Source organism: Pezoporus flaviventris, unplaced genomic scaffold, assembly GCF_033815535.1.
Source record: "Pezoporus flaviventris isolate CSIRO_AGI_PZ_B2104156 unplaced genomic scaffold, CSIRO_AGI_Pfla_v1 ptg000002l, whole genome shotgun sequence".
Classification (NCBI taxonomy): Eukaryota; Metazoa; Chordata; class Aves; order Psittaciformes; family Psittacidae; genus Pezoporus; species Pezoporus flaviventris.
In genome coordinates this window covers 80,873,959-80,900,477 of record NW_026892550.1, presented here as the reverse complement: position 1 = coordinate 80,900,477, position 26,519 = coordinate 80,873,959, and the positions used below count along the sequence as shown (strand labels likewise).

Below are 26,519 nucleotides of genomic sequence, written 5' to 3'. Positions count from 1 at the left end.
TCAGTAGTGTGTTCTGGAGCAACAATTTCAAGCCCAGTGAGAAGGCAGGGGTATCAAAAAATCAAGCTATATCTGACATCTTAGATCAAAAACTATCATCTCCTGAAGAGTTGTCACTTAGTGAGAACCTTTGGAACTGAATTTTCCCTTTCACTCTGTTGTTTCGTTCTTCTTGTGTTTTTCATCTTATTTTTAAATTGTCACAGCAATGTTTGTGTTTTCAGTATTACACCAGGGGCATGTCAATAGGCCAAGCATCTTCAAGATTTTCGGTATTAATTGGATACAACTTTTTCCAAAAAACATGAAGAGAATAATCCACAAACCTTATCTTTGGATTGCCTTGTATTGTCTGGGGAGGGGGGAAGGCACTGCAACCAGCAGAGATACGTAAAAATACCAATTTCTAATTTCTTTTAAAATTTCATTTTTTCCAATTTGCTTTTATTTTGAATTAAAGTAAGTATCGTGAGGCTTTTCATTTAAACATAAGATTAAATATTTGAAGTTAATAAAAATATTTGAATTTTAATTTCAATATTACATATGATATTATAAAATACATTGCATTTTATACTTCATTTATATCTCATTTGTATTTATATATATAATTTATGTCTCATAAGTCATTTATGTTCCATTCATATTTCATTTATAAGAAATGACAATACAAAATGAAATACACTGAAAATCAGAAAATATAAGTCTTTTGAAGCAACAAAATCTGAGTCAATTTTGTGATGGAAGATTGCTCTGTGGGAGTTGTTCTTTCTCCCTTAGAAATCAATGAGAGAGGTTCCCGTGGAGAGTAGAACAGGTACATGGATAAGCAGGAGAACCATCACAACCATATTTGCTCTCACTGCACAGATTTTTGAATAAATTCAAGGGCCAAATTTTTGAGATTTCCACTGGAGTAAAGACTGGGTGCTCAGTAAAATCAATGTGGGCATGCAATTTGTAAATATTGTTGTATTTTATAAGTCACACGTCCCGAGCTGCTCTTTGTCACTTTACAGAGAATAGCAAATCTGCTGCCTGCTTGGTATTATAATTTCCGGGTCACCATGGTGACTTGGGGGGACCCAGAGCTAAGCTGCTGTGACAGCTCCACCATCAGCTTCATAACAGGTAAGCAGCCATCTGAAAAGACTGCGGAAATGCTCCCAGGAGCAGAGATGCAGAGAATGTCTAACCTGAGTGTTGCGTTTCTCCTGAAGATACTTGCACATTATGACACTTAACACCTATCTGGGGCTTTGTTTGTGGGGTTTTGTTCTGTTGTCATTTGTTTGTTTGATGGTTTGTTTGTTTTATTTTTTTTTAATTTAATTTTTTTTTTTAGCTGTGAGAGCTGTTCTAGGTGAATATATATAATTTTCCTATGTTAAGTACAGTGCTTGGTTACTCTTTTCCTGAAATATTTTCAATATTTCCGAATGTTTTTTCTCCACTATCATACTTCCAATAATCCACAGACCAGTCCATGACTTGTGTGCCACCTCAGGTAGAATGGAGGAGAGTTATGCACTCTTAGGCAGATCGAAGCAGGTAGTATTCTTGATAGCACATTATTCTTGGCCTCCGGCTTTGCCTTTTCTGCTTGTTCACAGTAATGAGAGAAGAGTTCCCTTGCAATCAACGCATGCACCCATGCTGCGTCAGTTAGCCTTGGGAAACTGTGTGGTGATGGCAAGTCAGATTCTCAACTGCAGTAAATCAATATAACTACATGGATTGCCCTCTTCCAGTTGGGACTAGCCATGTATTTAACATACTCCGTTGTCTCTTGTCAGATTCTTTGGGTTTGAATCTTCAGTACATCACAGATCAGCCACAGAGGGAACAACATACAAGAGGTCTTGTTAGCGCCTAGCCCCATGTTTCTAGCATCCAGGCAGTTGAAGTCAAAGTTTCTTATTGAATCGTTGTGCTTTTATGCACCGCTGTTTCATTCACCTTGCAGGTGACTGAAAGCAGTAAATAATCCAGATGCGCCATGAGAGGAAATAAAGGATGACTCACTCTTCCTTTCCATTTGTAGAAATCTAATAACAAAGAAAAAAAGCCTCCAACATCCCAGCCACTCTCTCCAAAAAAGATGCTAGCCTAGTCCTAGATTTTCTGTTTGACAAGAAGCTAAGAGGATGTGTCTGAGGAAGAAACTGAATGCAATCCATTTACCAGGATGACCATTCTATGATTCTATAATTCTATGATTAATGTAGTGCTGGTGCCTGACAGAGCCATGACAGAAAAGTTATCAGTGGGTTAAGTCCTAGCTTCACTGAAGTAACCAGAAACCCTCCCATCCTAAAACATCTGATCCTCAGCTATGCTGCTGACAAATTCTGGCACTTCTCCAGTGTATCAGAAACTCACAGTCCCTGCTGGAGCTCCATGAAGGTCTCCATGGATATTCATTGTCCTTTGGCATCAATCAACTTTTCTGTAGCGCTATAGGGAAGCAATTTTCCAGCTGGTTGGTTGCTGTATGAGGGGAGAAATGTCTTTTCCAACAGTTTTGGGCACCAGGTTCAGCATTTTAGAGTGGAAATGTTCCAGTGGGACCCTCACACTTCAATATTATGCCTCCAGAAACCAGCAGCAAAAATGAGGAAGATTAAGGTTGTTCTAAAATATAAGCTGTCACCAGGATCAGTTTGGATCTCTGTATGGTGTGAAAATAAAGATACTTACTGCTATTAGAGGAAAAATGGATCAAGTCCTTAACTAGCAGATGTAGACAAAATCAGAAATGGATTAATCTCTTCAATAATGTCATCCATTTATTATTGGCAAAACCTCTCTTTAAAAAGGTAATCCGGTTTTGCATAAAAATATCCAGAATGTATAAGACTGGGAAGTTGTTCCAATGCTTAATTCCTCTTAACATCAAAGGGTTTTATTAACTGAAGAGACACAAAGTTTTTTCCCATCCCTATACAGAATCCAGCTTCACTCTTCTGTTAATCAATTATTTCCATTTAATTCTTTGGGTTCTCTCACTCTAAGACGTTTTCTCATGCTGCGTTTTTGCCCAGGTCTTCCTTTCTAAGTTTTACTGTCTTTACTAAAGTACATTAAAACTTAAAGTGTAATACCACCCTGCTGAATTCTCCTACAGAGGCAAAATCAGCTTTTTATTCAGTGCTCTCCTGTTTGTGCATCTACATGACTGCATTTCCTATTGCATCACACTGGAGGTCTCTGTTGGTTTGCTTCTATTCTGTGGCTTCTAGCAGAACTTATTTGAGAAGTGTTGTCTACATGCCTTTTTTCTAATACTCAACTTTGCACCTAGTACTTCAAAATATAATTTGTTTGAGTAGGCCCCGGCCAATAATTCAAATCACAGCCCTGTCCAAACCCTCCACTCCTCTGCCAGTTGCCATGTTACTTGCATGGTTTGTTAGTGGTACTTTCACTTTCAGAGTATTGATGGAAACATTGAATAGCAGTGAGCCACATCACAGCATTTTAAGGGAAGAGTCCTCAAAAAGAAGTCTGATTTGACCAAAGTACAAGCATTTAGCAATAGACAGTCACCATTAAATGTCAGCATTTAATACAATCCTGTCCTCTGATTGCCTTGTTACTTGTAATCTCTTCAGTTTTGTCCAGGGACTGCTATCAGACTAACTTGTGAGAAAATGACATGCCAGTTTTTTATGTCTGCAGGTTTTAAATGTTTGTCCCCAGTAAGTGCTGCCTTTTCATTCTTTCAAGTTACCAGGAGACTTGCAGAGTTCCTTATCACCTTCAGCCTCTTTCTTTCCAGGGAACAGACGGTTTTATGGACTACTTAATCCTTTTCTACGTCATTCTCAACAGCACTACCTCCTCTGCACAGGTTACCAGGAATTAAATCAAAGAAAGACCCCACCAAAAAGCCCTAAACTTTAAAATACTAAAATGAAGGTTTTGTAGTCTTCTACAAAACCAATGGCAGTTCACCATCTGTCAGTTCTTCTGTGTATAACTGGAAAGCTAACCTCTGCATCTGGAGCATAAGCTTGACCTGGAATGAAAAGGATATTACGAGAGACCAGAAGATGTATAGCTGTGTCCCACAACAACTTGTCAGATGTTCCCAGGAAAATAGGGGGAATTTGGGGGATCCTAGAGACTTATCAGAAACAGCATTTGTTCTCTCAGACTCCTGCAGCGACAGTTGCACACTGTCATTTTAATGCAGGGAGAGATTGTGGTGCTGCCAGTGTTGCTGTGGTGACTAATGAGTTTTTAATGCCACTTGCTGTAAACAGCTGGATTTAAAGCAATCATAAGCAAGGACACTTTAGACCACGAACATTTTTTTTTTTTTTTTATAATGGGAATGCTTTTAGCTTTGGAGAAGCAAAAAGAAAGCGAGAACCTTGGTGTTGGTGAGTACCACCACATCTGCTGTCTGTTGGTCTTGTGGATGCTTTCAGCTGTTGCTTTGGGCCAGATCAGCAATGGGTTGCAATTTCCTACAGCCAATCTGTGCCACTTAGCAACTAGCGGAACATGATTCTAGGGATCATGCAAGCCGTAGCCCATATCCTGGATGTTCATCGCCAGATACCTAAAGCAAACAGCTGTGTGAACATTGAGAGGGAAAGCGTATCATCAGCATTCAGGTATAAAAGGAGTTTATTATTAGTGTATTATATTCATGCCAGTCATAACCTTAAATTGTAAGTAATACACAATCTGTGCAAAGGGAAGGACTGGGAACTCTAGAAATTAAAAGCATTGCTTTAAAGATTTTATACTAAACAAGGTAGTTTCCTCTCAACAGCATAAAAGGACATTTTCAAGATTCATTTGAGAGAATAGTCTTACTAAACGTTTCTAAATGGCTCTGAATTGTCCCTGCATTGTATTTGCTGCCTTCTTAGCGACTACTTCAGTAAATCTGTTCACTAACGAATGTCTCAATGCAAAAGTCACAGAAGCCTTCATGAAAGCAGCAGTGACATCTTGTGGCCCCTTCAAACAATCCAGAACTAGTCCATCCAGTGTTTCATGCCTGCTGGTGATACATGCAGCTGTGCCAGCATCCAGAGCTTTGGTGGTGGGAAGGGTCCTCTCACCAGGCAGCCAAATATGAGTTGCCCTTGCACAAAAACAGTGGACTCCACGGGGCTTGTGGAGAGGAAGATCCATCAGCCCGCATTGTTTGCGCTCCTAAAAAACCTTCAAAGCACACAGATTCATGCATTTCCCTGTTTTATCCAGGTTATCCCACTGATAACACTTTGAGAGGGGGTTATAATCATTACTGATCACTAGCTTCTTCACTTTTGTGTCTCCACTCAATTTTAACTTAAGTCTTAACCTGCACTTCTGAATTAGGCAATCAAAGTGAGCTGACCAGCTGTACACCCTCTGCAATTATTAGAGAGGCACCTCTAGGAGGCAATTCTCATCTTTATATACGTATTTTAGGAAGGATTGAAACCATTGTGCAGGAGGAGATCTATGATATAGTTTCCATCACAGTAACATGGTGGGATGACTCGCACAGCTAGAATGCTGCAGTGGATGTCTATAAACTCTGCAGAAGGGATAGGCAAGAAAGGAGGTGGAGAAGGGGGAGATAGCCCTGCATCTTAGGGAGTATTTTGATTTGTCTAGAGCTTAATGATGGTGATGATAGTGTTGCATGTTTATGGGTAAGAATTAGGAGCAAGGCCAACAAGGCAGATATCATGGTGGGAGTCTGTTATAGACCACCCAGCCAGTGTGAAGAGGCAGGTAATATACTCCATAAACAGCTGTGAGAAGTCTCATATTCACTAGCCCTTGTTCTCTTGGGGGACTTCAACTTAGCAGATTTCTGCTGGAGATACAATACGGCAGAGAAGAAAGTCTAGGAGGTTCCTGGAGTGTGTGGAAAATAACTTCCTGACACAGCTGGCAAGTGAGTCAGCTAGCGAAAGCCTGTTATTTATCAGCAGAGATGGACTTATGGGTGATGTGGTGGTTGGAGACCATGTTGGACATAGTGATCACTTGGTGCTTAGCTGGATGTCAGCTGACAGCTGCCTTCTGCGATAGCAGGACTTTCACTCCAGGAACAAAAGTGGCCATAACTTCATGCAAAAAGCTGTTCCTTGTAAAACTGCAGGTTTGGGATTTTTCCTCCTGGGAAGATGCAACCTCAGTTAAGGGAAGGTATTTTTTTTCCTGTGGAAAAATTATACAACTATTCAGTGTGAAATTTTTTATTTCTCACAGATTGTCATTTCTTTCCAGTGCTGTAACACAGTGAAGTAATATCTCAAGCTTTAAACCTGACTTTGAATTCCATTTCTAAACGTTGACTCAAAAAATGGCTTGTATCAGCCAGTAGCTTCATGATTTTTATTTTTTTTTTAACTGAGAGATTGCAAACATGAATGTTTTTTTGTTCTGAATATCCCCCAGGTTAAACGCTGGTTTTTTGTTTCTTTCATCTAGTACTAAATGCAAATGTTTCTACTAATATTTTTCTGCTATCTTTGTGATACACTCTTCCCAAGAGTCTCCTTTAGTGGAAATTTATCACAGGATTTGGTATTCAGCTGTGTTAGACCCTGTCTGTAATACACTTGCCTTCTCCTCTCAGCACCAGTGGCTCCAGAGATTACCTCCGTAGAATATTACAACCACCTTTTGTATGTCACCTGGACCTATGGAGGAGATGGTACTGACCTTTCTCATTCCAGGATGCTGCATTGGATGGTCATTGCAGAAGGAAAGAAAAAAATCAAGAAGAGTGTAAGTATGAGTGGGGAAGCTGTCACTCATTTCTCATTTGCTGAGTCAATAAATTTGTATTATGAAGTTTAAACAAGTTGATTAAGACTCACAGAAGCCTGATCACTTGAAGTTGCTTCACAATGTTAGCATCACTTCCAAAGACAAGCTCTCAAAATAGTCAGTGGACAAAATGATTCTGATGGGATGAGGATTTCACCTGGAATGTGTGCCCTTCATAGAAAATTTACCAGATGCTAAGATGTGTTCTTGGCACATTATCTTGAACTTTCTGAGCATATTTAAAAATCCCTTACAAAAAGAAATTTGGGGTTTCCAATTACAGATTAAAGTCATCCGGCTGCAGGGTACAGAGGTGCATGTTTAACCTGAAGCAAAAGAGCAGCCCCTGAGAACTGTTGAAAGAGCCCCCAGTGAGAAGTATGTGAAATAGCAGGGAAGCGCTGAAAAGCAGGAATGTGTATGGCTAGCAGTGTAGCTTCATATAGCCTGTAGCATGTGACTGTCTTCTATACCACGCTTGAGCTTTAATTGTTGACAGGCAGAAAGTATTTGGTCTTTTTCAAGGGAAAGGTTTCCCTTCTACAACTGAAGACTCAGCAGATGCTGAATTGGAAGTGGATTTTCAGCATAAGCACAAATTCATCAGCAACTTTCATTTGGATTTATATAGAGCACCCTGGCTTTCCTTGGATTCCTAGTGGCTGCAAGAGTACACCCATCTGGAGCTTGTTACAGCATGAATCTAATTACATGATTAGTAGAACTGTTCAAAAACATTACATTTCTCAACAGCAGGAGCTTCCAATATTTGGATCTTTGTTTCAAACATGGAAGAAAACACCACAATTTTTTTTTCCCTACAAATAAATATCCTAAAAGTGAATTCTAAAAAAATTGTGCTATAATATCCCTCTTCTCTCTTCCTTCCAAAAGTCATGTTCTCTGCAAGGTTATTGTTCTTCAAAAGAATCCAGTTCCTGTGCCATTCAACTTCAATTCAACTGTTTTAATATTCATTGACTATTTACATCTTAGATTAAATAAATAAAGAATAAACATTAAATATAAAATTAATTTAAAATAATATTGAAGAATTTTAGATTAAACAGAAGATTAAAAACAGCAGAGTGTATCTGCAAATAAAACTTTAAAACTTCAGGCATGTCTTGAGAAATGTTTGTCTTTTTATCATTTTCAGGACAAGAGAACTCAGAAAGTATTCTTTAAGAAATTCCTGTAACAGCCTATCTACAGTTAAGATTTATGGTCCTGCTTATATTTATAAATATGGGTACATGCCTGCAGGCATCAGGGTGTTCCTGTTAAGACTAAGATTTGTTAGTCACTTTCAGAAATGGTGTCCTTTAAAAATCATACTATATTGTAATGTCTTTGTCTGATTTATTAAGATTGTTATTATGGTTAAAATGAACAGGTAACGTTATGAGGCAATGGGGACTTTTTCTTCTTGCTGTTTTGCACTTCCCAAGACTCTGTAGAAGTTGGTTAGTTTTTAGTGAAGTGCTGAAAATAGTTTACTTCATCCTGTTAGTCTTTATTCAGAATTGTCTGTTTCTCTTGTAACTAAAAGCCTGAAAATTAAATTACTATGAAAACCGGTGTGAGAATCCTGAATGTACCTTTTATAGATAGTCTTCAAGTCCTCTGAAAATAGTCTGTTGCAGTACCTGAGTTCTGTGTTATTCTCCATGACCCTTGAAAAATGGGGAGCTTACCCCTAAAATAGCAGGAGGAAGTTATTCACAATCTTTTGAAGCTCAGCTCAGTTTTGGATCGTATCTGGTTTCAAACTTGCAGATGACTGAAGTCAGGCCCTGACATCTGTTGTCAAGTCAACAGATCTCCAGGTGTTAGACTTGCCCAGCTGGATTTAATTTGCAGGTTCTTAGGATACATAAAGGCTGCTTATATGTCTCTTGTGTACTCTTCTTAGAGATCTGACTTGATTTAAATTCCTCTAAAATTGTAATGGACTCAAAACCATGGCTTGTTTAACATTTTGCATAACATGAAATATCTAGATACAAGAGTGCTTTCATTAGTGTTAAGGGAGATTTTCTTTCTTCCTTAAAATTTCAGTGGTCATATAGAAAATAAAGCCTATGATAGTCTTTTTGCATTGTGATATTCTGCTGATTGCAATGGCTTTCCACAGTTGATGTCAGTGGGAACTGGTTCATGCAACAAAGCTAGAATATGCAGAAGGCATCTGCTGTGATGCACAAAACTGTGGCCAGTGACCAGATTAATTTTAAAGGAAGGATGTATAGTTTATGTCAAATTTAACAGCTGGTGTCTGTAATTATTGTAGGTAACACGCAATGTGATGACTGCAGTGTTGAGCTTGCCTCCGGGGGACATTTACAACCTTTCAGTGACTGCTTGTACTGAAAGAGGCAGCAATACTTCCCTGCCTCAGCTTGTGGAATTGGGTAAGAAATGTAAATTATAAACTCACTCCTTCTCTCATTAGACTGTAAAAGTAACTCTGTCAGCAGACTCAGCATCTTCCTTATTTCAGAGTCATGTACCTGTGACTGCATTTCTTTTGCAAAGCTATAATTTTCACCTCACCTTGCTGTGAAGATTCTCATTCCTGCATGTGAAGCTACTCTCCTAAACCAGTATTACTCAAGAGAAGCAAGAGCAGCAGAATTTGACTGTAAGTGGAAGTAGGAGAGTGGAAATCACTTAATGCCTCGCTGGGAGAATAGCTTCATAGTTGCTTCCTTAAGGTCTTGGAACAGGTTTTGGGAATAGCAACTCAGGTTTCACAGGTGAAATTTTCAATACAAAGCAAAACCTTCCTTGTTTCTGACAAGCCTGTGTCTGTGTCTGCACTCTGCTACCTGGTCTGGTTCCCTGTCTCCCCATCTCTCTCCATGAACACGTCCATAGACTTCTAACACCAAAAATGTACCATTAAATACAAACAAATGACAGTACTCTTTACAAAAACAATCAGATTCATGGCTGTGGAGCCCAGCATCATTCTAAGAGAAATATATGTCATCTACTCAAAGAAACAAACAGACTTGAGAACTTAATCCTTAAGGTAAGACTTGATAGCTTGCTGCCTAACATCTTCCTTTACCTTTGAGGAAGACTGGACACTGCCTTAAGGAGATTTTACTCCACTTTTTCATGCATGTAGAATTGTTGAGCCCTAGGTACCTAAAGCTGTGAAATTTCGAACTGTGCTTAATTCTTTTACAGGTGTTAACTCCACTGTGAAGGTGGGTAAAGAAGAGTTAGTAATTTCAAATGGGATTTTCTTCACTACATTCATAGTAAACATTTTGTGAGTGACAGTGAAAGGACCCAATAATTTCTAATTGAATTAGAGGTCTTGAAGCAATTATTGTCCAACTGTCTTTCTCTGTAGCTCTTACTCAAGTCTTTTAAATAGTTCTGGGGCAAGCAGTGCAGCCACAAGAATCTGAGATTCTTCCAGGCCTTTTTACCAAACGAGATATTTAAAAGATGTAGAGAAATTCCATGGATTTTCCCTTACCTGCACAAGTCCTAATCGCTGTTTTCCCCATGCCTTGTGTCTGTGCATGGACTTATGTCTGTACATTTCTTCCCAGGACTAAGTGGGTGGGTGTGTGAGGGTGAATATATCCCCCCTCTACCATTGTACATAGGTATGGTAAAAAAATTTTGGGGGGAATATTTCCAAAATATCAGCTAGCTCTGTCTTTCAGACAAGTCCACAAATGATCTTATTTGTGGCCGTATAATTACATATGCTGTACATTCATGTTGTACGGCCTGCAGCATAGTTATATCTTCCTGTTCTTTGCTTTCGGACAGGAAGACTCTCATTGGACTGGTATAGGTACTTTACCCTTGCTGTTTCATTGGCAACAAAGAGAAGGTGGAATGAATTCCATTTTGATAAATCCCTTCCAGACTTAAGGGTGGGGGGGGGGTTTGGTTTGGGGTTTTTTTGGTTGTTTTGGTGGTTTGTTTTTTGTTGGTTTTCTTTTTCTTAAATGCTGTTTGCACTTTGAATAGACAATAGTAAGGATATTATGCCAGAGTTTTTCTTTCTCTCTGTTTCTGAGGGAGCAATGGGAGTTGTAATTAGCAGAAGTGGGAACTAACTCTAAGTGATAGACGACTCCGCATTTGGCAGTTGCTTAAGCACTCCTGCCAAATGCTCTTCCCTCCATGATGTTTGCTTCATCCTGGCAACTTTCCACTTGCAGAAAAAAATCAAGCCATTTGCTGGAGGCAAAAGCAGGATTTGTTTGGGATGATGCCCTAATGCAAAACTCGTATTTTAATTGAGGTCATTTTTTACCTGAGTGAGGGATGGAATGTGTTCCTGAATCCAAGAGCAGATATATGGCTGTAATTAAGAGGGACGCTTTCCTATGCAGTACAGGGACAACATGTACACTGCAATCCCCATGACAGATAAGCAGCCACGTGAATGTGCCTCAGTCCCTACCCAACTCTCCCCCTCATGGCAATATAATCTTGGCAGCCTCCAGCTCTAGAACACAGATCTGATTGTCTGAGGATCAGAAATGTATCCAATATGTCTATAACTACTTGAGCAAGTCCTTTGTGCCAAGTTTTTTGTGATAGATCTTACACATCACATCCAGGCTCCTGTGACAGCATCTCACAGAATGAGAATAACTGATTATTTGTGAAGGGGAATAATGACAGCAAAATGTTGTTGTACATAGCACATTGTGTGTAGTGTGTCAGGACCCTGGAATCCAGTCATTGTTTGAGAGTGACAGCTTTAATTAAACATCCATAGATTAGGAAATCTGAAAACTGGAGAAGAGTTCAGAAATGTTGCCTGAACAACTCGAACTTTGCGTTCTCTGAAGGCAAACCAAAGGAGCCCAGGACACCTGAGGCACTGAAAGCTAGGTATTGCCATTACCCATCGTGTGAAGTTGTTAGGATGAAAATCAGGATCAAGCCTTAGTCTTTAAATAATCTTGGAAAAAAAAAAATTACCTTGTCCTAACACCGTCCTAGGGCCGTTTGCTCCTCCCTCTGCTCCTCAAGACTTCCCCTCCTATTCTGTGTTTTCCACACACCAGGTTGGTTCAGGCTACGTTGCAGTGAGGGGTGGCCTCCACTGAAGGCCAGTGTGGCCTCCCGCTGGCTGCTACCCACCCAGCCACAGGGTTCATGGGACCAGAGGTGGCCCTGGTTGTGGCAGCCAAGGCCACCACACATGGGGCTGCGGGTGCTGAGCGCAAGCCCACCCCCCCCCCCCTTCCCATTTCAGAGTATCCTTGATGCCATCACTTCCAGAAGACCTTCCATATCCCCCTATCACAGGGTTGTCTCCTCCTCACCAGACCCTTGCGTATGTTTGCCCATTGTCAGTTCATCCAGCACAACAGCAATGAAAATCAGAGCGATAAGCTGAAGACCCCTGAGGTGTGAACCTCTGCATTCAGTGAGAAAATTCCTGGGGCTTATTGAAACGAGTGCAGATTCAGTGGCCTTTAAATGTTAGCTTGATAAAAAAAAACACAAAAAATAAGCCACAAGATTTTTTTTTTTTAACTGCTAATTGACTAAATATTTCCTCTGCTACAATTAAATAAACCTAAACAGCCTTTGCTTGTGGAAAGCTGCTTCTTTATCACCTCCTGGGGAAGGTCTTGCACAGAAAAGCTTTCTCAGGCCAAATGTGCTGCTAACAGGTAGACAGCCATCTTCCCCCAAGAGTTTTTGCTAATGTCGTTCTATTAATAGAATACGCTGATGATCCTCAAGCAAGGGTTCTGTTGAAAAGGGAAATGAAGTAATTATCCAACTGCCCAAATAGAGAACAGTTTAAATAGAGAAGGAAAACCAAGAGCTTTATCATCTTCTCATTTTATAGTGGTAGTTTATCACCATGAGAGGCAGGGCTTTATATTGGCAGGCTTTATCTGAAGGAAATGAAAGATAGAAAGGCATCAGGCATTTCTTTCATTTTTGTTCAAGGCTTCCTCTTAGTTGTCTGGAAACTTATAGATAAGCTTAATAAAAGGAGAATTTCTCTTAACCAGAACCAGCCCCTCCAAAATCACTGTTTGCTGTCAACAAGACTCAGACCTCTGTGACTCTGCTTTGGGTGGAAGAAGGAGTGGCTGATTTCTTTGAAGTCTACTGCCAGCAGGCTGGATCTGGTCAGGAAACAAAAGTCCAGGTATGTAAGCATCTCTTCTTTGGTTTCTGCTCTTCATCTCTGAAACTGAGACTGAGCCTTGCGTGCTTCTGGTTTGGTGTCTGGTTTTTGTGTGTAAAGTCCAATGACATTTTATGCCCAGTACACGGGTTAGATGATTAAACCAAATGTGGTAGGGTGGTTCAGAATTTAACTTAAAATTTAACTTAGAATTTATTTTAAAAGCTAAACCACTAAAATATTTCAAAGACTAAAATATTTCATTATTTTTCAATATAAAAATTAGCTTCTATCTTACTAATGAGATTATAACTAATTGGACAGAAGCTACATGCACTCAACAGAGTCCTTGGCTATTGATGAAAATGGTTCTAATATACAGTGCAAAACCTAAAAGGCCACAAAACTAAGGTAATGTCAATAGGCAGGAATGGTCAATAGGTCAAAAATGGTCAGGTAGCTTGATAAGCAATGAGAAAAATGGACATATTTAGATGCCATGAGATCTTGTATGCAGCATTAATCATTTATGGCTTACTTTACTCCTGGTTTGAGAACTGCTAACTGAAGTTCACTGTTGCAGAGTGCCTTTGTGCTGCAAATGCAGCTGCTCTTCATGCATTTTGTCTCTTAGAGTATTTCTTTCAAGAGCCACCTTCTCAGCCTCACAAATGAGCCTTCTTTTCTCTCTATCCAGTTAGGTACCTGTGCTTAGAGGTGTCCTGGGTATCTAAGTGTTTAGATTGGTAACATTGTTCAGTAGAAGAACAGAGCAGTAACAGTTTTAATTCCTTGACATTCAGTGCTGTGCAGCATATGAGGCTTACTCTGTGATTTAGCTGGTGGTGTAGGGGATCGCTGTGATTACATGTCATGGAACACCATTCTCTCATGTGGACTGACACACATAATCATGAATCATTCAGAAAAAAAGTAAAAAATAACCCACTCAGGGCACTGGTTATTGAAAAAGAGACGTACACACTCTTACTCCTATAGAAGACCAGTCTGAATTGAGAAAGGCACTGACTAAAGATTGTTTAAATGAACTTTAATCTTATGGGTAGTTTGGATTCCACATATAGATTCTTGTTTTTTCACAGTGAATAGCTAAGGATAGTGAAGTCATTATCCACTTAGCAGAGATTCATAATAATTATGTGATCAGGCAAAGAAGTTACCTTAGGATTTGTAGCTTTATTGCACAGCAGACTTGTTTTAAGAACATAAGGAAAAGACTGCTCAGTGAGTGTCTCATTTGTTGACATGAACATCTGGCAGTGGGAAATGCACAGAGAGATTGTCAGCTCACTTCTCATGAGATTCGTCACTTTTTCTGTCTCTGCAAAAAGGGGAAGGGCTCCTTTTTGTACTATAAAAAGAGATGCTTTCCCATTAGACTGGTGAAAATTCTTTGTGATTTTCTGTGCTAATTGCATGAACTTTTTTGTCCCTTTCCTTCATTTTTAAACTAGCAAAATGAAATGCAACAGCTTTCTGAGTTTGAATATCTTGGATTTTGGTTGACTAATTTAAAATTCCCAGAGGGGAAAATGGAAAACATTTAGCCAAGTCCAATTCCCAAACAGTGGCCCCTCCTTTCAGCTCAGGGAATAAAAGCCTTTTCCCTTACACTCATGTAGATGTAATTTCATCTGCGTAACGTACCTCAGAATTGCACTGCAACAGCAACCCTTGCTAACCTGGAAGGAGCCTATGACTGACAACAGGCCACTGCAAAAATCCAGTGCTTGGGACTTGTTACAGCATCTTGCACTCACCACCCGGAGCAAGTTCATTCATGGAACTTCTTCTTGTTCCCTTTCTAAACTGCTCACTCAGTGTCCCTATTTTCACATCTGCAGCCCACCCTTGTTTTTGCTGGAGAGTACAGAAAAGCCTAGGAGGACCTTTAAGTCCATTCACATGTTGTATTTGTTTTCTTTTACTATGTCAGGATTTAAAAACCACAAAAGTGTTTACTAGGGACATAGTAATTAAAAAATTGTATAAATATGTTATGCAAAGAACTTATACTAGCTAGAAAAACTAAGTTGTGGGATGTCTGACCATAGTTATTGCCAGAAGGCTTTGCTCTAGCTTTGTTTTTCACCTTGGCCTGTCAAAAGAAGCAGAGATGGCACATATTCACACTAGGGTGTGAGGATTGCAACTGTCTTGGCTGAACTTTGAATAAAATAACTGCCCGTATGGCTTAGTAACCAGAGCTTATGAGGTCTGCCCACCTCTGGGGACACGCCACGGGTGTCAGCACTTTTCCCCACCAAGCCTGTGACTGGCCAAACCCCTGTGAGGGGTTTCTCACCCTTCTGCTCTCCCTAAGGGGCCCCGGGGCCCTTTGGTGCTCTGGGCTGTTCCTGATGCTGTTTTCACCCATTCCTCTGCTCTCTTCTGCCAGGCTGCTGGGCTACCTGCCTGTTTTCAGGCAGGGCCTGGTTACCTTCCCTGGATTTTGAAGTGCTGATTTCTTTCAGCAGATCTGACTTTACCTGTTCAAATATATGGGTGGAGAGGAGAGCACTGATTTGTACTCTGTTGTTTACAGGAGAAACAAACTTCTGTGTGTTTTTCCCCATGTCTGCAGGAACCTGTCACTGTCTCTTCACACGTAGTGACCATTTCCAGCCTAACCCCTGCCACTTCCTACAACTGCAGTGTAACCACCTTCAGCCACAACAGCCCCAGCATCCCCACTTTCATTGCGGTTTCCACCATGGGTAAGCAGCACTTCCCTGCTTTCTTCTTCCTCTTCCAGCTACAACATCTGTTTCTCCTTGCTTTCTAAAGCTGCTGTCAGTAATGCTGGCCCCAGGGTTTGTTTGTATCATGGAAAGGCTGCCAGATGTGGATGTGATGAGGAAGCAGCTTTAAAAAGTTCTTAGAAAAATCCTTGCTGGGGAGTTGACTTGGAAAACTATATTTAATATAATTAATAAAATATACTCAATAAAATATATTTAATATAATTGTAGACATAAAGTTATTCTGACCAAGGAAAATAAAGAGGGTTTCTGACAAAATGAGCAGAACAGATTGTCTGGTCTCATAGTACAGTTGATAAAACTGTAATATGAAACAAAAATAAATCAAGATTTTGTTACTGAGACTTGACTCCAGTTCTTATTTAAAACAGAACCTATTGTACAAATTTATTTGCAAAAGAAACTCAATTCTAACACATTATATTACAGCACCTCAGCCTGTTATTTTGCTTTCGGGTCGGAAAAGATATTTATTATTTTGGAAGATCAACTTCAGAGTTGAAATATGCTTTGGAGACATAGATGATGATGAATTTCTGTATTTTATATTTCTTTCACTCTTTTCTCTTGTGTTATGAGTTTCAGTTAAAAAGCAAAAAAATACTAATAATCACAAAATACCAAAGTTTTCTCAAAAATGCCAGTGAAGACATTTCCCCACAGAAATTCTGTAAGAGCAATAACAAGTCAAAACCTCACTTCATTTCTAGTGGGAGATTTTTCCCTAGGCTGAATGGGATCAGTTCAGAAAGATAACACTATCAACATTCAGGGGGAAAAAAGAAAAAAAAACACAAAAAACCAAAATGAGCCCCATGGCAAAACTGACAGCACTTCTGAATTAACCAAGGTTTCTTGTTTGTATGTACAGTCACAGAGATGAATCCCAATGTAGTGGTAATCTCCGTTTTAGCCATCCTAAGTATTCTTCTGATTGGACTGCTGCTGGTGACTCTTGTTGTACTCAGGAGAAAACATCTACAAATGGCCAGGTAAGTCCAGATTTATGCTAGTTCCAAAAATTCCCAACAACAACAAACACACCAATAGCTGCAATTGAGGATGCTTTTGTGCATGGGTGCTGCTCAAGATGCTTTTGAACAGGGTACCTTCAAAATCTTGCTGCTGTTTATGAGTAGCAGTCTTCTCCCTCTGTTTTCATTCTTGACCTGAGCTAAAAGCTCAACCTTGAGCTTTGCAAGAGTGGCTGTTTAAGAAGTACAATCACTTATTACAAGAGGGTTGTGTCAGGAACCTATAGGATAATTAGGATCTGAGGCAACTGGGCATAAGCAAGACATCAAGATGTTTAGCAAATCTTTCTTACAGTTTGGAAAGAAGATTTTCTATATCAACAGATAAGACAGTTTGTTAATCGGATCCAGGATGCTGCGTTTCAAAGGCCATATAAGGCCTGAGCCCTAGCAGCCAAACCCCTAGGATGAGGGAGGATGTGCCCAGAGCCCTGTTAGTCTCTCTCTAGAGCACTTGCCAATCTGCCCCCAAATCCTGATCTTCCAGTTGTCCAAATTCTGCATTCGTATGAGCTCCTTTCCTATAGGAATGGCAGCATGGGAAAGAACATACGGGCTCACCTGTATGGTGAAAGACTGCATGTCTTTCCATGCAGTCAGGATGCATCCAAATATACACCGAGACTCACAAATCCAGAAGGGATCTCAGGGTCTGCTCTTCACTTATAACACTGAAGATCCCAATTTATTGTGTCATACAGATGAAAGGAAAAATTATCTTGTAGGAGTATAGGGGTGCGGTTCCTTCAGCTATCTGCACAAATCATTTGTATCTGAGTATTGAAATTCAGTTTCCTTTTCCTGGTTATTTTAGCTGTAACAGTTCACTTTAATGTGAGATTTATTATGGCCTGAGTGAACTATGTAAGTTTCCCCAAACCCTCAATATGTAGTTCACCTTCTGGTTTTGGAAGTGTCCTGGAGTCTTCATCCATAATCTGAGCAATATCTTTTCTATTAATTTACTGTGCTGTCTCAAGAAAGGAAATTATTTCATGTAAAAAGCCCACCAACTTATGTGAAGAATCTAGCACTTGGTTACCTAGCAGACACTGTTATTTTATGTGTTTTGGCTATGTATTCCACACAGCAGATTACCATATCACACATTTTGCTGGCTCCATGAAAATCCCAGCAAAATTAATTCTCTTTCGTATTTAATTACTTTGCAGGCAACCCGAAGCTTTTTCTTTTTATCACCTCTTCTAGCCCCAGAAGATAAAACCCCCTGAAGAAAATTTTAAAAGTAGATTGAGTAAGAAGCTGGAAGCGATTGTTTTCTTAAATCAGAGACTCAAAAATGTCAAGTCAGTTTATCATTTGTGGCTGAAAATAATGGACTTGTGATAAATTCACCGAAACGTTATTCAGGAAATTCAGGGGTTTGCCACAATTATTTTGTGAATCCAAAATTACCACTATGCTGTCAAATGGAGACAATTATACATATGCTCCTTGAATTTGGGACAGTGAATATTTAGTATAGAAAGATAAATATTTAGCATATATAGTGAGGCCAACAACAAGTGCTAGAGCCAGACACTGGGCTGGAAATGCTAGAAAGCCCAAATGTGGACAGAAGATGAGTCCTATTTGAAATCTTTATTAGCAACTTCTCCCTTATTTTACTCTTTTTTAAGCATCATTAAGAAAGCTGATCTCAGGTGGTGTTGAAAATTTGTTAGTTTTGGATGACTGTGCTAAGGGATTTCAGTTATGCTGATCACAGATTACCTCACATCTAGTCAGAGATGTGAGTGTTCAGCAGTTCTCCACAGCACCAAGAGTTCTGTGTTAAATCAACATCACAGCAAGCATTGTAAATCTGAAAATGGTAACTTTGTACCCAATGGTCTTCCTGAAACAGGGAATGCGGGGCTGGAACCTTTGTCAATTTTGCATCTTTAGAGAGAGATGGAAAGCTTCCCTATAATTGGTGAGTGTCTGAAGCAAGGCTTTTAATTATGTCTTTCCCCATCTATGCTTTTTGGCAAATATGATCTTTAATCTTAAGTGCTTATTTTTTATGCCATCACTGTCCTTCTTTAAGATATTTTTGGGGTTTTGAATGATGACTAAAGACTGTGTATTCTGTCACCTTCTGTTTTTAGTAGGGAATGATGTATATACATGTTAACCAAGTTGCATAGATGTGTTTTGGAAGGATATTTTTTTCCTTTCTCTTACAGACATATTTCCTTACATAAGACAAATGTAGAAACTTGGTCTATAAATCCATTAGCACCTCCATAGAGATATATTTACATCCAGAAGTAAGCCTGCCTGTAGATGACTAATTAGCAACTGTCTTCATGCAGTGCTATTAATTAAGTTCTCCTTGCATTGCAAGGCAAGGACAAGCCAACTCAAATATTTACTGTAACTTAATGTTCAGTGCTGTTGAAAAGGCTCAAAACCCCCTCAGCATACTCTTACTAGTCTAGGAAACCACTTACCAGAGTTGCAGGCACTGACTATGGACTCCAAACCATCACTGACACCATCAGCAGAAGAAAAGTAATTGAACAAAGAAAGTCTGTAGGATTAGATATTATAGAAGTAAAAGGGCTCTTCAAAGCTAATTGACTGGCACCAGTGTGGTCATTTTCATTCCTATTATGGAAAACGAAGGCTAATGACTGACCTAAGGTTTACTGGCTCATTATTTAGCAATCTCTGCAAAAACTTCTTCTCTTTCAAGACAAGTCCAAACACAGACATTTAAAAGCATACTGCCAGCCCTACTCCAGGATGTAGGAAAAAGAAAATCATAGAATCATAGAATTACAGAACAGTTTGAGTTGGAAGGGACCTTCAGAGGTAGTATGTGCCTTGGTTTTACACCCATGGTCACATTTGTTGATGGCCAAGAAGTTGAAAAGAGGAGTTGGTGCACAGGGAACTGCTTCAATGATCTCATAGGATGCAGCCTGCCAGCAAGGATGGGATTAAATGGATTGACACTGCACTACAGCAAGCCTTTTGCTAATAAGCATGCAAACTGAACTAACAAGCTCTGCAAATCTTGTCAATACCTCACTGTGCTGCTAATTAACTGGATATTAAACAAGCTTCACTTGCTTGGTTTAGCTTTAATAGCAGCCAGCTGTATGTAGTACAAACTAATCTTTCAGATTCTCTTGCTTGGACTATATTAATGGCAAAGAAGGCAGAAGATCAAACACCCATGTTAATTAAATAGCCAAGCTTGAATCAAATGATTAAATTAGCAACAGATGTTATTAAAATCATAAAAGGCTTTCTTATGGGAAGGGGAATTAACTAATAGGTTTGGATGTGAACGTGAAAGTTCTTGTTGCTTATTATGTGTATATATATGTGTATATGTGTGTATATATATGTGTATATATGCATATGTGTATACATACATAAAATATGTTATAAAAATATAAATTGAGGAAAATATCCCCACTTACTATGTCCACAAATTTCTGTTACTGAAGTCAGTGTTCCCTAATCTTATTGTCCTGACTTCTCTGAAAGTTAGTAAAGATATCTTGTTTTGTGTGCCTCTGTTGTCTAATGTCAAGACCAAATTTACTGTCCATCCAGGCAGTCAAATGGAAAATATGGCCCTAGAGACAGGTAGAATGATTAAGAAGCCAGATTTTCTTCAGGGTTATTCCAGGGATCTAGTAAAGGAACTATGGGCATATCCACTGATTCCTAAGGAAAGCTCAACACAGCAGAGTTTTCAGGATTTGAGCAGTATCTGCATCTTTCTTTTAATTGCATAGAATTGTTCAGTACACCTAAGCAAGAGGTGAAAGACTATATAATTCCAGGAAAACACAATTGTATTTATTGAGCAATTGCATATTTTTCATATGTTGAATAAAATCAATTAGTTTAGATGTCAGAGTCCCTAATTTGTGAACAATATAAATAGGTTTGCAATCATGCTACCATGTGATTTGATAAAGTGGAAATTTATCAGGATGATAAAAGACCTTAGGCCCACTGTAGGAGAGGATCAGGTCTGATATCATCTTAGGAACCTGAATGCGCACAGTTCCATGGGACCTGATGAAACCCATCTGCAGGTCCTTAGGGAGCTGGCGGATGAAGCTGCTAAGACACTGTCCATCATATTTAAAAAATCATGGTAGTCAGGTGAAGCTCCTTCAGTCCCTGAAGACTGCAAAAAGGGAAATATAACCCCCATTTTCAAGAAAACAAAAATAGAAGACCTGGGAAACTACGGACCAGTCAGTCTCACCTCTGTGCCTGGAAGGATCATGGAGCAGATTCTCGTGGAAACTATTCTAAGACACACGAGAAACACTGAGGTGGTTGATGACTGACCTCCACGATCCCTACCAACACCTGGGGAAGGGTCCATGCAGAAACTGCCCTGCCCGTTTTCTGCTCAGCAGCAAAACTTATTAAAGCGTAACTTGGAGTTTCCACTGCATGGGCGGTTTCCCACCACTGTTTGGAAGATTAATATTAGAGATGACTACATTTGACATGACTTTCTTATCAGGGAAAACACAGTATCTGCCAACTTTGTAAGATCCAAGAGTACCAAAAAGGGAAACTTCACTTTGTGGTTCTCCTTTAGAACAGTTGTAGAAGGATGGTATTGTTTTTAAGACAGCAGATTTTCTGATGGGGGTTGGGGAAACACTGAGGGTGTATTTGGAAAAAAAAATCCTGTTAATGGAGCAATCTTTGTTTAAGTTTTATGAGTTTTTCAGATTTGAAAAGTACCAGCAGCCCACTCCACCAACAGGTAGAACATGCCTGAGTAGGTTTCCTGGATTAATGCATAGCAGAGTCTGGTAAACAGGTTGCAAATGCAGAAGTTTAGAATGATTTTGTACTCACAGTCGCATTAGCCACAATGAAATCTGCTGTGAATAGTTATTCATAGATACCACAATAATTTTCATCATAGAATTTTATTTTAAATTTTATTTATCCAACATAAATAGAATTTTATGTTGGATATCTGAAAATCTTGCATAGGCAGTCAGGTTGAGGACTAAAATTTCTATGGATGTTAATAATATGAAGTAAGTAAGAGGAAGCCTTTAAGGATTTAGCTGATTTTTAAAATAGAATGTGCTGATCTCCTGATTTCTGTTTGTCTTACTAACTCTCCTCACTTTTTCATCTTTATGTATGTTATTTATTAATGCTCACAGGCGTAGAAGTGTATTTGCTTTCCTAACTCTGCTACCCTCATGCCTTTGGACTGATTATCTTTTGGCATTTTATATTAATCCTTGGTAAGTGATTTACTTGTTTTTCCATATGCAATGTGTAAACAATGTTAGTTTCTATTACATGAAAAATGTGTGATACCTCTGCTTTCAAATGGGTCAAGGCTTTTGAAGATACAATTTTCTTGTACTAGAACTCAGATTGGAGAGGATGTGGGTATCAAAGTATTTGCTACCCTGCTTCATCTGGTTTGTCTGTTTATGCTCCAATCCATTTCGGTATTTAAAAAGCTAATCTTATGGTGGTCATCATATTCATCTCATTGCTGTCTTTGCAATTTTTGCCACTTCATTGTAAGTCCTGGCTTCTTCTGTCCCAGTTATTCATTTGTTCATTGCCTGGTATTGCCTTCTGCTACTTTTGTATTACTAAAATTGCTTAATCATGCCCCACCTGTTTGATGCGTGTTGTCAAATAATACCTTAGTTTTTAAAGGTGTGGTTATGCTCTCCTGACATCAGTAAAAGTTTTGCTTTTGGAAACAACAGTTGGATGAGAATCAATACAAACTAGCAGTCTCAAAGTATAAAAAGCGAGTTACTCTGTGTGTGTCTATGTGTGTATGTGTGTATAGTTAATAGTTTAGTCTGAAAATAGTCCATAAAGACATAATACACAACTGATTGGGGATTTTTCAATACCTAACCAACAAAACCACAGTCTATTTAGAACCTGAACTGTTTTACGAACCATTTAACAAATAAGTATAATTGATTATGATCTAAAAGTGCTCAATTTATATAAGATAAACAAGTTCCTGATGGTCTTGAGTCCAAGGTATAGTGATTTACAAAAATGTGGTACCAAAGCTAAGGTTTACTTTTGACCAAATGTTTTCTCTGGTGCTACCATAGTACTACTGTTCAGCACAAAAGCCCCTGCAGGCAGTCACTGGCATCTTCAGCATTGGGATTTCCGAGACTGGTTTTCATTGAGTTGCATTGAGTATGTAGTAAAAATCATGTCAATTTTCAGTGGGCCCAAAAATGAGTGGGTTTATGTAACTAAATAAAGGTCCATTTCTTCTCCCAAGAAAGTAAAAGCATGATCCCAGCACCCAGCTGAAGAACTGCATCTTTCCAAGGCTAATATTATATTGACTTTTAACTTACATGACATAAACTCAACTATGAGAGCCGCAAAATGGTGGAGGATCAGGCAAGCAGTTTGCTGCTGTGTAGGTTACACTGATCTCTGTTAACTCTCTAATGTTCAAGAAGCCCAAGGAGGCCACTATCTATGGCACTGCTGCAAAACTTTGTAATCTTCTTTTTCCCTTTGTCCTCTTTTTGGTTAATATGCATTAACTCACCTTGCCAGATGTGTATCTTCAGAAGTTTCCTCTTCAATCAAGCTACCTAGTTTAGTATAGTTGACCAAGTTTAAAGGAGCTGACTGAGATGAGAGCGATCCCTCTCTTTGAATTTTAATGTATAGGGTAAATGGAAGAACAGATGAAAACACCAGCTAATGTTTCAAATGTCTTTGTTTTGCACATAAATTAATTTAAAACATTTATGAACATTCAGGAAACAATTACAATGCTAAAAAAGAAAGGCCTCTTGAGACTATCAAAGCACAAGAAAATGTTGCTGAGAAATGGATGTCAATCATTTGTTTTATTGCCTCTTGAAGTGTTCCCTGGAGAAGTGTTCCTAGAAGCATTCCTATCATAAACAGCATTCAGATTTCTTTTTCTTTTGAAATTAATTCCAATGTGCCTGACATTAAAAGGTTTCCCATAGTCATAGGAAATAAAAAATAAATGTGTTGAATAATTTAGAGAAATTAATTTCAAGATTTCATTGGGAAAAATCTTTAAAGTTGTAGAATACTACTAGGCTGTGCGCATACTACACATAAATGTACAGATACGCTACAGATAGTATCTGTTTAGATAATAGTAGCCGAAAGAATTTTAAATATTTGGAAAGTAAAGCTTGGCAGAGTAAATCCTTCACAGTAGTGTAAAGCTGGTATTGCTATAGCTTATTTATTCTGCAGGCAAAGCTCCACATCTGAACAGAAATGTACCTTGACAAGATAACAAAATTACTATGGGTTGGGTGCGCCTACTCCAAAAACTGAACATGTTGTAAAACTTAATTTTGGAAATGAATAGTGTATTTTGTGTGGGTTTTGTGGGTGGTTTTGTTTTGGGTTTTTTTTAGTCATTATAATGTGATGAATGGACAAATATTGTTTAATGCTTAGGAAGAAAAAAATGATACTACTAAAATCTCTTCTGAGTAAGCAAGAATCTATTAGTGCTCTGTGGATGACTTAACAGAGGGTATAAGTGTTTTCAGACCTCTAGCCAAATTAGTTCAGGGTGCTCATTTTGTGCCTTCAATCTGATTGACTACTTAAGATTTTTGTGGCAGCAACAAGATGAACACAGATGAACACACACCCTTTCTCCAAAAAAACAACACATGGTGGTAGGTAGTGCAGCACAGTTCTTAAGTCCGTATCTTATGGGTTATACCACTTAACACACTCATAAGCTTGCTTGCAATTGTCACTAGTGAATTATATGATTCATAAATCATGTGAAGACAGTGTATAACATGACTGGCATAATTATCTCTAGCTGTGAAAAGTCAACTAATATTACCTAAGATTTAAGCTTGAATCCAATGAAGCCAGCAGGGCATTTGCCATTGTCTTCATTGATCATCATAAGCAGGTTATGAAATGGGTGATAAATATTGCTCAGGCCCTTTTTTTTTTGCTTCATCTTTACTTGAATTTGCAAGTAGTGGTCTTCCTCTACCCAACAGATGCTTCTCATTCCCAAAGTCTCTCTAGTGTTGGCATCCAGTTTCCCAGCCCACTAAAGCCAGAGCAAAGCAGCCTTGAGGGCACTATGGTGGTTCATGCCCTGCAACAGCACAGCCCTCTCCCAGTCTCAGCCAAGCTTAGGCCCTAAGGACTCAGCTTCAGCCCACCTGAAGCCAACAGTGCTGTTTGTTTGATCAGGATTTGTAGAGAACACATCGTTTGTGTTGGACCAGAAAGCATAATTTCTTAAATCAGTACTGTTTTAAGTCTACAGTAGTTTAATGAGTGAAAAACACTTCCTTTTTTTTTTTTTTTTTACAGGAGTAAAAATGGATTGAAGAAGAGAAAGCTGACCAAGTATGTAACTTCTTTGATATTTAAGGAAATAAAAAATGGATTAAACGTGCATTATGGAGTACATGGTATAATGTTATTGCAGTTACTTTTTGATAAACACATCCTGAGAGAGAGATCTGAAGGCAGAAAACAAACAATAATTGGGCAAAAGCAATTCTTCTCAACAGATAAAGTTGTGGTAGAGCAGGTCCTTACTGATAGAAAATTAGTCATCAGGGAAAAGATCAATTATTCAACTTAGTGATTCCAGCAGAGCTTATCCTTAGTTAAAAATGACAAATAGTGAAAAACTGGGATACGTTTGTTTGTAGTGATGTTTCCCTCTTGACATGAAAGTCTCATTATGGTTGTTGCTAGAGCATTAGATCATTAACGCTAACGGGTAAGCAGGAGTAATTACGTGGTGATAAGACAGGTTCCTTTGGGCATATTGCCTCGAAGTAAATGAAAAGATTACTGTGTACATGCTTCAGTAGCTTGTAAATTAGAGCATGATAATTAGGTGAGGGAAGCTGCTTACCTGTGTTTCATTATTCAGAGCATTAGCCTGATTATTTCTCTGTTATGTTCAGAGGCTGTGCCTATACTAACAGATAGATCCTCACCTAGCAAAAAAGCGTGTAAAATGATGTGAGTTGCTACATCAAGGCTAGTTTATAGCTGCTGAAGCTCTGCATTTGATACCCACATGCTACTTTATTTAGCCATGGTCTCTCTGGGACAAGAATTTGACCTCTGATGACAAACGTGTACGGTTGTCAAAGCCAGCAGAGAAAGCAGCAGTGGCAGTGGCATCCAAAATGGTGGTTTAGGAGATTTTTTTTGGTGGAATTTCTAAGAAAAAAGAAAACCTAATTATGAAATCCACTTTTCTGCACAAGCAAAGCTCAGATAAGATTTAAAAGTGTTTCTGACAGATGTGAAAATATCTGAAAGCAACATTTTACGTGGCACAAGAGACAATTGAAACAGCATCTGCCCTGGTGCTATAAGCAGGCTGGTGGGATGGTACTGAGAGTGGGTCTGTGATGGGGTGCTTCTAATGGTGCCACCTGTGCCTTGGAAACATAACCCATGCAAAAACAGTTCAGGAGCCAGGGAACTATAAGAAGAGAGTGCATGGACCATTCCCCTGGCCTCAAACCAGTGGATTCCCTCAGGTAGGAGAACTCTAACACACCCAAACACAGGGTGGTTGCCATCATCAGCACCAGCAGTGGCAGAATTAAGCTCATCCAGAGGGATGAGCACCCCTCTCTCAGCCTCTCTGGTGCCATTATGCTGTGGTGCAGGTAATGAGTAATATACCCACCATTTGGTAGCATTCAACCACAAGACATTTTTTCTTGCTCTTTATTGTTGTTTTCTAGCATTAACAGT

At 39.0% G+C, this 26,519-nt stretch overlaps 1 protein-coding gene across 2 annotated transcripts in view; it reads left to right on the top strand.

Annotated features, from left to right (window-relative positions):
• Positions 1-26,519, top strand: part of PTPRO (protein tyrosine phosphatase receptor type O) — a 152,632-nt gene that overhangs the window by 112,504 nt on the left and 13,609 nt on the right. The window contains exons 10-18 of one of the 2 annotated variants that reach the window (XM_061444665.1): positions 1,020-1,131; positions 6,599-6,750; positions 9,086-9,206; positions 12,813-12,952; positions 15,537-15,669; positions 16,586-16,706; positions 18,616-18,684; positions 21,920-22,003; positions 25,104-25,139. In XM_061444665.1, coding sequence (XP_061300649.1) covers positions 1,020-1,131; positions 6,599-6,750; positions 9,086-9,206; positions 12,813-12,952; positions 15,537-15,669; positions 16,586-16,706; positions 18,616-18,684; positions 21,920-22,003; positions 25,104-25,139 — 968 coding nt within the window. The remainder of the gene's footprint in view (positions 1-1,019; positions 1,132-6,598; positions 6,751-9,085; positions 9,207-12,812; positions 12,953-15,536; positions 15,670-16,585; positions 16,707-18,615; positions 18,685-21,919; positions 22,004-25,103; positions 25,140-26,519) is intronic. The other variant, XM_061444666.1, reaches the window with a different exon arrangement.